The sequence below is a fragment of the Pinus tabuliformis genome, chromosome 8, assembly GCF_031772625.1.
Source record: "Pinus tabuliformis cultivar Carrire ecotype Pingquan chromosome 8, CPIR1, whole genome shotgun sequence".
Taxonomy (NCBI): Eukaryota; Viridiplantae; Streptophyta; class Pinopsida; order Pinales; family Pinaceae; genus Pinus; species Pinus tabuliformis.
In genome coordinates, this window is record NC_142294.1 from 1,806,965,946 (window position 1) to 1,806,977,618 (window position 11,673).

Sequence of the window (11,673 nt, forward strand, 5' to 3'; positions counted from 1 at the left end):
TGCAATCCATTGTTACAGGCTATATAGATATGATTAAACAGAGTAGCAGCTGTCGAAATCAAATAAAAGATATCAGCGTCATCTTCAAAAAATGGAAATGTGAAAAATACACTAGTTATATAAAAAACTTCACAAAAATATGGACATGAAAAGTATATGTGTGGTAGAGCCATAAATAATTTTGCACAGTACATCCTACAGACTAAAGGAAAAATGGGGTCCCAAATTCCTCGCCATTTCCAAAGGAATTCATGGTAATAAACTGAACAAATGCTTGAGTAACATTTAAGACGAAAAAATCACAAGAACACCGTGGCTAAGGAGAACAAAATGAGTGAAAGGTCAGCAAATTACCTGCAATATGTTCATGGGTTATAATAAAGATCCACAAGGTGAACGGTTGCACAAATTAATATTCAATTGAGAGTTAAAGCACTGGGATCTAATGGTGGAAAAACTTTCAATCATCTAACATTGGATCTAACGGTGCACATGAGTACAAAGTGTCAGCTAGGGGAGTTCTTCCCAAAGGGGCGTAATTATAAATCCAAATCTTGTTTTATTTTCTTGGAGTCTGAAATTCTCTAATTCTAAGGGGGATTATTTTAATGAAATGTATGATCCATTCCTTAATGGGGCATTTCGTGGAACAATAAACCAATTTGAGTCCCCCAAAATGCTAAATGATTCGATCATTTCGAATCGTTGGGATTTTATAGAAATATCTACGAAAGATGGTAAATAAGGATTCCCGACTGATCCATTTGGGAATGGGTACCATTACCATATCTCTGATCATTGGCAGGAATTGGAACACGAAAGATTTCAACTACCCTAGGAGCCCTTACCTACAGATATTGTTCATTCGCTTGTTCTGATCACTAAATCATCGAAAAGAGTAAAAGTTGAACCTATTTTGAAACGACTTTATCTATTAGCAGAAGGAATAATTTCAAATCAAGCAAAGAATATCTTTGAAGAGTATTTCTCAAATATAGATTCTTCTTTTGGTAAACTAATCTAAAGATTTGTTGGAAATTCCCTCTCATCAGATCCAAGAAATTTATCCAAAATATTTGTTGGATTTTCCCTCTGATCAGATCCAACAAATTTATCCAAAAGATTTGTTGGAAATTCCCTCTCATGAGATCTAAGAAATCTATCCAAAAGATTTGTTGGAAATACCCTTTGATCATATCCAAGAAATCTATACAAAAGATGATGAGTCGTTGATATATTTCTTGTGGTTGGAAATAGCCTTTAGAGTAGCCTATATAGATCTTGTACCAGAAATAATTCATGTGTTCAAATATATTCCAAACTCTAATTTTCCTTAATTATAGATCCAAATTTTGTTTTATTTTACCAAGAAAATAATTATAAAATATATTTATAACGTTATTGAAATATTTTAACTTCGTTTTTTCAATTTTGAAATTCTAAACAATGATAATTTGTTTAATGTTTTGATTTTAAATATACCATAATTTTATACTTAATCATTTTATAATTTTTTTATATAGATTTTTTCAATAAAAATAAATCAAAATATAATAAATAAATAAATAAGACAACAACAAACTAAACTAAACTAAATTTTTTAATATAATTATCTTAAAAATAATTTCATACCCACATTTAAATTTAGATTGCTCAATTCAAATTAGTAAATAATGTTTTATGATTTCCTTATTTTTTTATTTTATTTTTAAAATACATATTGCAAACCTAAGTCAGAGTAAAAATTTCTATATATATAAAAAGCATTTATGTAGACTAATACAAAACTTAGTGCAATCGCATTTTAGAGATTTATAACCATAGATACCATTGCATCCATTACAACTATTTACAACTAATTATTAGGGCACTCATTTCTTTTTCTGAACAAGTGGATATCTATGTGTGTGTGTTATTTTAATATGTATGATTATGACTCAAATAATTGTGTTCATTAACTCTTCAATTAATATATACATTTCCAACAATGTCAAATCACATTTTTGAGTTACACTTATTCATATAAAAAAAATACAATATTTATTAAAATCAAATTGATAAATTTTCTTATGTTTAATCAATTTATTATTATCCATGCAATAGGCATAGTTTAGGCAGAAAGTATTCAACAAAGGATGTTGCAGTCACAATTTTTGAGAAACCAATTCCACTAATTCTAATTCTTTTTCTGCAGAAATCCCTCAGCAATCTGGCAGCCAATAAAGTAGCTCCTATAATATATCCCCAAGTGTCAAAACCATCACCCCAGAACATAAAGCCCTAATATGATATTGCATTGAGTCGTTAACCTATTTCGCTACATGAAAAATACTAACTCTTAACCAAACAAAAATAATTTTAGGACATACTCCAAACCTAACAAATATTTCTAGTACTATGAAACAAACCAATTAAATTTAATAAAATCTATTAAATTTAATAAATAAATAGATTTTATTGAAACTTAAATTAAAAATAAAATAATAAGAAATGAACCAAATAAATTTGATAAATCAATGGATTTCGTTAAAACTTAAATTAAGAGTAAATTCAATAAGAAGTGAAAATCATGTGTAACCACTTTAATAATTTAATATTGTCTTTTAATATTGCGTAAACAATAACAAGTGGTTCCCATACGAATTAATGTGGACGTGTGTGGATATGCCTCAATGAATTGCCATGATTGTGGATATTATATATAACGTGTGTGCTACTTTATGAATTGATTATGAATTAGGTTCATCATTAGATTCTCATATAATTGAATAACTTTAATTTTCCGTTGTTAAAATTGAGTGGAATGTTATTTTATTAATGTTCCAACTTTTTAACCATACAAATAACTTGGCGATGAAAGGTCATGGGAATACAAAAATTATATCACTATGGTTATGGGTTCAAGGAATAATAAAACATATGGATTTTTTTTAAAGTGGGGATGGTATATAGTTAATTTTGGTTTAATTGTTAAGTGGGGATAGATTTATTTATTTTTAAAGTGGGAATGGTTGGGAATGGCAGATATGTAGTCTAATTATTATGTAGTAAATTTAATGTGTTGTCTTATTGTTATTGTTAGAAGGGGATTATTAGGTGGGATATTGTTATGCGGGAAATTTCAAAAGTGGGAATAACATATGATCTAATTATTAGATGGGGATTGTTAGGTGGAGAATTTGATCGGTTTGATGGGGATTGTTGGGTGGAGAATTTGATCTGTTAGATGGGGATTGTTCGTAGGGAATTTGATCTGTGGTCAAATATTGCCCAGACTATTCAGAAATACTTCAAAGGCAAACAGGGTTGATATACGCTCACGTTTCTACATATAGTCAATCATTCATCGTATTGTGTATCGCACTCATCTAACCCACTGCACCTCTCCTCGTTACAGGCCCTCTATCGTCCCCTGTTTTGGTTTCAATCTTCATATAACTTCCATTTTCTCTCTGCATTTTGCTAAAATGGCCACGGAGTTTGCAATTGGAGAAGCGTCCGGAGTGGCCACAAACGCCACCAACGCCATTATCGGTCTCCTCTACCAACAATTGAAGGATGTGAAGGAGTTGGGGAAGAACCTTCAACATCTCAACAATGAACTTGACCGTATGGAGCAGTCGTTACGCGATATTCAAACCCAATTCGAAGATCAACAAAAGAGGCTGCCGGAGTTAGTGGAAGGTTCTTTGGTAAGGATCAACAATTCCCTTGAAGAAGTCAAAGCCCTCATCGAACGCGCCAAAGGACAGCGAGAACGGTGTCGCGGTTGCTGCCTCTTTTTCAGCCCCAACATCCCCGCAGATATCAGAGAATGGAAGACCGGATTCAGTGAGCTCTTCCGACAGCTTGATTCCGCTCTCTCAAGAGCTGCCCATACCGCACAGATTGTGGTGTCCTCACAGCCTGAAGCAGAGGTGCTTCTTCAACCCCTACCAGATTCCGGCTTCGTGGGGTCTGGCATTCAAGCCGCTCAGCAGCAACTGCTCTCATGGCTTAACGATCCTCATCCGGTGATCGGTGTTTGGGGGATGGCGGGAGTTGGGAAAACGGCATTACTCCAACTCATCTACAATAACTGCGCCAAGAAGGTAAGTACTAGCTTCGATCTCGTCATTTGGTATACCATTTCTCAAAACTATCAGATTCAAAGTCTCCAGGATACCATTGCCGAGTCTCTGAATTTAAAATTTGAGCCAAGTTCTAGTAGTGACACGAAAATGATGAAATTGTATGCATCTCTTGAAAATAAGAGGTTTCTTCTGGTCTTGGACGATATTTGGAGTCCAATTGATTTGGATAAAGTTGGGGTCAAATTTGGGCGTGATAAAGGCAGCAAAGTCTTAGTGTCCGGTCGCTACAGAGATGTAGTTGAAATAATGGCAGAAAAAGAGTACTGCATGATGTTACGACCCCTTTCCATAGAGGAAGGGTGGGAGCTGTTCCGGAGAAGAGCGTTTAGAAGTGGGGCTGCTCCAGACAATAATCTAGAGCTTATTGCTACGCAGGTTGCTTTGGAGTGTAAAGGGTTGCCATTAGCAATAAATACAGTTGCTGCAGCTATGGCTCGGAAAAACACTGCTGATGAGTGGAGTCGCGCTCTAGTTTGGATGAAAAATGTAGATCCATCCTTCCCCTCCACTCACAGGACCATCGATGTTGAGCTCTATCAGCGGCTGAGATGGAGCTACAATGATTTGCCCAATAATAACATGAAAATATGTTTTCTGTATTGTGCTGCCTTTCCTGAAGATGCAAAAATTGATGTGGAGACGCTGGTGGAGATGTGGACCGCAGAACGACTGGTTCCTCAAAAAGGGACTACTTACTTCATGGATGTTGGGCGGGAATACATAGAAGCACTGGTAGATAGGTGCTTGATTGAGTATGTTGGTTGGCAGAAGCAGTATAAGCAGTATATAAAAGTTCATGATGTACTACGCGATATGGCAATATATGTAGGCCAAGGAGAGGAAAACTGGTTATTTGAAGCAAGTCAACATCTACAACAATTTCCAAGCGAAGAAGAAACCAGGGCTCGCAAAAGAATCTCCGTTCTGGGCAGCGAAATTAGTGATTTGCCAACAGAATTGAAGTGTCCAACACTTGTCAGTTTAGTGTTGGCCCAAAACATACAGTTGAAGGAAATTCCAGAGCAGTTTTTGGTAAACTTCAGGTCTCTCCGGGTTCTGGATCTGTCGTATACCTCAATAGAAAAATTACCAACAGCAGTGGAGAAACTTGGACAGCTTGAGTTCCTTAATTTGAGAGGATGTGGCGAATTGAAGGACTTGCCTGATAGCATATGCAGTCTTTCACATCTTCAATTTTTGAATCTTGAAGGATGTAAAAGTCTCCATTCTTTACCCGATAGGATAGGAGAACTTAAAAATCTAAAGCTTCTCAGATTTTGGATTTCTTACAGAGGAGGCATCAAGGTGATTCCACATCAAATCTCTCAACTCACTTCATTGAACAACCTGGTCTTGCCTCAAGACTCAACTCCAGTGAGATTGGAGGATCTCACAAATCTCTCAAATCTGATCGAATTGCATGCCAAAGTAAAGCCAGAAATTAAAGAGGGTTCAATGAGTACATGGTCAAAGATGAGAAAATTAGATTTATGGTTCGAGTGGGGCGAAGATGAAAATAGAGATGATGCGGCGCTTGAAATCCTTCCACAGAACATGCAGAGCATGGAGGAGTTGCAGAGGCTTGTGTTAGTCTGTTATCAAGGGGTAAGTCTGCCAAATTGTATTTGTCAATTTCAAAATTTGAAGTTTTTGATCTTGAGCAGCTGCATGAACTTAGAGGAGCTTCCAGTCTTGGAGACTGGGAGCGAGGCTGCACATGACGATTTTCCGAGGTGGGAGGAATTATATCTATTCGACCTATACAGGTTAGAGAGTATAGTGTGCAATGCAAAAACAATGCCGCAACTGCACACCTTGCAGATAAAAGAATGCCGCGTGTTGAAGACATTGAGAATGGAGGATCTAACCAATTTAAGGCAATTAATTGTATCAGGTTGTGCTGAGTTGAAGGAGCTGTTCATGGAGACCGGTGGCGGTTTTCCAAAGTTGCAGACAGTAAATCTATGGTCCCTACAGAGCTTAGACAGTATAGTGTGTAATGCAAAAACAATGCCGCAACTGCACTCCTTACACATAAGAGAATGCCGCAGGTTGAAGACATTGAGAATGGAGGAGCTCGCTCATTTAGAGAACATAGAGATTTCCAAGTGCCCTCAGTTGGAAGTTGAGATCAACAGTCTTCCAATGTTAAAGAAATTGACTCTTGCAGGTTTAGAGAAGGCAGAGAGTATTGCAAGACCATCGAGTGTATGGAATGAAGAAACAATGCCTAATCTGGAAGTTATAGAGATCAGACGCTGTCCATTGTTACGGAGAATGCCAAAAGAAATGGAGAAGCTACCTAAGTTGAAGGAAATTGTAGGAGAGTTAGATTGGTGGGATGGAATAAGTTGGGAGAATGATGACGTAAAATCCAAACTCTCTCACCTTTTTAAAGAATCTCGAAGACGGTGAAGTGAATTTGAAGATGGTGAAGTCGAACATGAAGAAGGATCTGAAATGTAAATGTAATATTTTTGAAGTGATATGAATATTGATGGAATATATTTAAAGAAATAATTATATTAATAATTTCTGAATTATAAATTTGTAAATTTGTTTTATTTGTTATTCCTGTAAGAAGGTTATGTTATATTTAAGCAGTAAGGCGTTTCTCTCTGGAATCCATCCCCTTTTTGCCTACTCCTGTCATCCTTGGACATCATTCGATTAGATGTTAGACGATTACAAAAATCTGAACCGTCGATCAAAACAGTTACAAATAGTTTTGTAGGTGAAGCTCTGGTCCTTGTGATGCTCTGTTTCCCTCGCTGCGAAGGAAAGAATCATTCAGGTAAGGGTGTGTGCGGTGAAGCTCTGGTCTCCGTTTCCCTCGCTGCGAAGGAAAGAATCGTTCAGGTAAGGGTGCGTGCGGGGTTAACACCATTTCTTGAATTCATGGACGATACTCTACAGTCGAAAATGGTCCATTTCAGGGTTAACGAGCAAGCCATCCATGATACTCTACAGTCGAAAATGGTCCATTTCAGGTTTAACGAGCAAGCCCAGGATGGCTACTCAAGATGTCGAGATGAAGGACTCAACAGTCGCGGTCTCCAATTCTTCTGCGCCATCGCCTCCTCCGGTTCTCACGCGTAAGTTCTATGAGATTTCGCCATTGCAGGTAGTGCCCGTTTTGCCCGTGTTTGTGTTGAAATTGAGGCATATTTGTGGATGTTGCAGATCTGAAGATTACTGGGCTTCTAGTGCCCCGGCACACGAGAGTTAGCATTGCTAAACTACTCTCGAAAAGTTCCTAAATGTTACTCAAATTAAAGGAAAGGAAATTTCAGGGGAATGCCCTTTTCTCTTAGTTATTTTCTCATCTGTTGTAGGTGAAGTCCCAAGAATCCTCGTTGAATCCTCATGGAGTCTATTTGTCTACCTCGTTGGATGTTACCAGGAAGGTAGGCTTCATATGGGCCATTTTTCCACTGGAGCTCATCATCAGTGGGATTCGAACCCTTACCCATCTGGCCCCTTTTAGTATTTTTGCAGATATCGTTGACATTTCTGCAATGCTAACTGTTGTGGTGCAAGATGTGTTGTCCATATTGAGTACTGTGGGTCCAGATGTTCAGGCTCTCACTGGTTTCTCTGCTATTCCTTATGGAGTGGGTGTAGCAATCTATGCATTTGAAGGGGTAAGCATGATTTTGCCCCTGGAATTAGCTATGGAGAAAAAACATAGATTTGGTGGAGTTTTGGCCGTTGCATTTCTCTTCATTGCTCTCATTTATGGGGGATTTGGTGGAGTTTTGGCCGTTGCATTTCTCTTCATTGCTCTCATTTATGGGGGTTTCGGAGCATTCGAGTATATTGCTTTTGGAAGTGCAACCAGAGATATGGTGACTCTGAACTTGGGGAAAAGCTGGATCACAGATTTTGTTCAGATTGCCCTATGTCTGAACCTTTTCTTCACATTTCCACTGATGATGAATCCTGTTTATGAAGTCCTAGAAGGGAGGTTTAGCAGAGGGGAGTTTTCCTTCATGATCAGATCTCTTGCGATTTTCTCGATAACAATAGTGTCAATTCTGGTCCCTTCATTTGCAGATTTTTTATCTCTGATTGGGAGCAGTGTTGGTTGTATTTTGGGTTTCTATTTCCTGCTCTGTTTCATTTGCATGCTTGTTGGCATGAATTATCTCTGATATGGATCCTTGCTGATGCCTTGCTCATCGTATTCGGCATTGTCTTTGGCATTGGTGGGTCAGTTTCGTCTATTACTCAAATCTGTAGCAAATAAACATTCTTGTAAGTGGCCAGGGCGGAGGTTCCAAGCCATGTCAAGAACATGAAAACCCAATAAGCATGGAGTTATATTTGGGCCTTGAGCTTCACAGGTTCCGGCCATTTTCGTAATTGAAAAAATACAGAAATTTTGCTCATATCTTGTAACTCAAAAGGGAGTTATCAAAGACTGTAGCGACATTGGTGGTGGGATATCTTTTCTTGGTGAGAAAAGCTTGGAGGAGGCGCCTTCATGGCATTCTTCTCCCTCAATCATGTAAATATTCCTTCTGCAAGAGAGTTCAGTTCTATCTGTGGCTTAGTGGATTTTGTTTGTTGTTAGGTGCCTTATTGCCTACAACCTCGATTGACATTTTTTGGCAAATTGTCTCAATAATCATTTCCACTTGAGAACTGAACTAGTGACAGAATGCCTATTTTTAATGCTGTTATAGATGCATGATAATAGTTTTTGAGTTTTGATGTTTCTCATGAGCATTTGGATTTTTTAATTTTAAGTCTGGCAGGCATTTTATGGGAGACAATAAATTGAGAACTGTTTCATACCTTTGCTTGTGCATTACAATGCCTTGCGACTAATATTTTTTAAAAGGTTATCATATTCGTCAAACCATGTAATTCTCCATTCTGCACTTATGCTCATTTCTGTTATTGAGTCCTTCCCAAAGGAAATATAAATTTAAGCTGCTTTGTTTGATTTGGTGACTCATATCAGTTTTGTTGTAGATTGATCACCTTCCAATTGCATTTCCCTCTAGTCAACCATGGATAATAGGTATCATTCCCTGTTGCCTTTAGTTCTCGGGTCTGTCTGAGTCCACATGTGTTATATGATCATTACAATGGACAAAACCCCCAGTGGAATGCCAACGTTAGAAGAAATTTACCTTTGCTTCATACTGGAGTTCTGAATATTATGTGGTCCCTGCTTACAGTCGATGCTCTGTGGTGTTCAAACCACTTGACACCAAGAGGATATCCGAACATATTGTGAGCTTCAGCTTCTTCTGGTCTAAGAAAAAGTGAACACCACACATACAGGTGTGATTGGGGTTGCTCATCTTTGTAGGAAGAAGAAAGGAATGTCATTGATACATTTGTGATTATTTCTTTCAACAGGGCTCTCTTGAGTGTTATCGATCCCAGCTTTGGCATTTAAAAATGTGACTCAGCTCTTAAAAATGAGGTAACATTCTCTGCATTTTTAGAAAAGAAAGAAAAATTGAACACTTGCCTCTGCAATGGCAGAATATGGATATGTTGTCTGCATGATATCAAGGGAATAACTTATTCGGCTGATGTATTTCTTACCTGCCTATGCTATCTGTAATCGTGCTGTTAAGATACTTAACAGTTTTCTTATGCACAACACTCATGTGTGCAATGTTCTAATAGTGATTTATGGTCAAGTTTCCTAGCAGATCTATTTGTATCCTGAATGGTGGCCACTGTTTTCTCATAGAAATTTATACTTGAAAAGTCTTGATCTTACATTCATAATAAGGCCTCATGCTAATTGGAAATTAGTCTTGAATCTCTACAAATTACACAATTTAATTTATGTCATAATGGAACCATTTTTACACCCAGTTTGATGATTGAATGCGGTTGTGGGAAGTCATGAAGTCGTTGTCGATGATGGTCAGTGTAATAATTATGTTGTATTTGGCAACATTGTTGAAGATCCAGTAGCTGCACTTAATGTACAAGGCTGGAACAACTCTTCATTTCGTTCTTGGGAGGTATCATCTTTTCTTCTTCCCATAAAGATATAAGCTATGGAGGATGAGTGGATGGACTCTAAAAGTTTCTAGGATGAAAAATGCATAACAACTTCTAAAATGAAACATGCATATTTAGAGGGACTAAAGTCTTTATTTATGTTTCATATAAGGTGTAGTTCTTTATGCACTAAAGATAAACTTATGTATAATTTGTTATATCAAACCTAAATCATTTATTTTTCAATACAAACATAAAAGCATAGATTGATGGCACTAAATATCTCTAAAAATTCTATAAAAATAATGCAATTTACTCATTTAAATGATTTCCTAACAGTCATTGATAGCTTAGCTTGCCTATTTTTTCAACTATGAAACTGTCTGACACTACTCAGAAAACGGGCCTCTCTCAGAATACTCATATGGAAGGAAATAACCAAACTTGTCATGCCATCAGGGACTTGATCATAGAAATATTCCTGAAATCCTTTAAAGTAAATATCTTTGCTATTCCAAAGATAGCGAATTGTGGAGTTAAACAAATAACCACAGAGGCGTTCTAACTCTAGAACTATCAAGTAGGCTTTGTGTCTTGCTACATGTATCCCAACCCTTTGGAGAACAGTTGATCCTTTCCTGTTATTCTTTTGGCTAGAGGTACAAGGCAACAATCATATATAATTATGAGAACAAACCCACAAAGCCTGGAAAGGGCCACAAGAAAAGCCTGGGCCTGGAATTGTGATCCGACATTTCTATCCATGGCGCTACCTTGCTTTATCAACAAAGATGTACTCTGTTTTACTGCAACCATTTCACAGATTAAGCAAGAGAACCAGATGGAAACCATTCTTAATATAAGCGTTTATTCTACTTGAGTTTATAAGTGTTTATTCTACTTGAGTTATTGCGTAGACTTTTTATGGATTTGAATTCGTATTTCCCTGTGTATTAGTATACTTTTCTGAGGAGCCTTGCACCATAGCTGCTGCTTTGTCCAAAAAACAACGCATTGCCAACCAAAAGTAGATATCAAGATACAATTGTGTATACACATATGGGTTTGGGTTGATAGTTATTTAAGACTGAGAATCTATTAATACTGCTTTATCTTTGATATTTTTGGACTAATAGTCCTAACTCATAAAATGATTTAAAAATCTGGAACTTGCTGAAAATTATTTGTGTGATAGCGTAGTTTGGCCTGATTTAACGGATTCTATATAGTGGTTCTTGTAAAGCAACTTCGTATTGGAAGGCATGCTGATATTTCTCTTTCTTGTAATACAGATTACAATGCAAGCAATATGAGTGATGGGGCTGCCTGCAAGAAGCTTGTGCCTGTAAAATGGTATCCCACCGAAAAAGACAACAGTGGCTATACCCACTGCCACGGTGAGAATCCCAACATATTTTAGATTCACATTAATCAGGTGGCTTCAGAATGGCTTCAGAGTTGAGAGATACACCAACAGAGTCAGCAAAGCAAAACTAATCCCTGAAACAATAATTTATACAACATTGGTTGAGAGATACACCAACCGAGTCAGCAAAGCAAAACT

The 11,673-nt window shown here is 37.1% G+C and overlaps 2 protein-coding genes across 2 annotated transcripts; both read left to right on the forward strand.

Moving 5' to 3' along the window:
• Window positions 1–3,305: 3,305 nt before the first annotated feature.
• LOC149243474 (putative disease resistance protein At1g61300) lies at window positions 3,306–6,694 on the forward strand. Its single transcript, XM_089374528.1, has one exon. It carries the CDS (start codon window positions 3,468–3,470, stop codon window positions 6,546–6,548), a length of 3,081 nt encoding a protein of 1,026 aa, XP_089230654.1. The 5' UTR covers window positions 3,306–3,467; the 3' UTR covers window positions 6,549–6,694.
• A 96-nt stretch (window positions 6,695–6,790) lies between these two features.
• LOC149243475 (uncharacterized) lies at window positions 6,791–9,807 on the forward strand. The gene is made up of 2 exons (XM_089367817.1): window positions 6,791–7,228; window positions 7,317–9,807. Exons 1-2 carry the CDS (start codon window positions 6,888–6,890, stop codon window positions 7,360–7,362), a joined length of 387 nt encoding a protein of 128 aa, XP_089223943.1. The 5' UTR covers window positions 6,791–6,887; the 3' UTR covers window positions 7,363–9,807.
• Window positions 9,808–11,673: the final 1,866 nt, after the last annotated feature.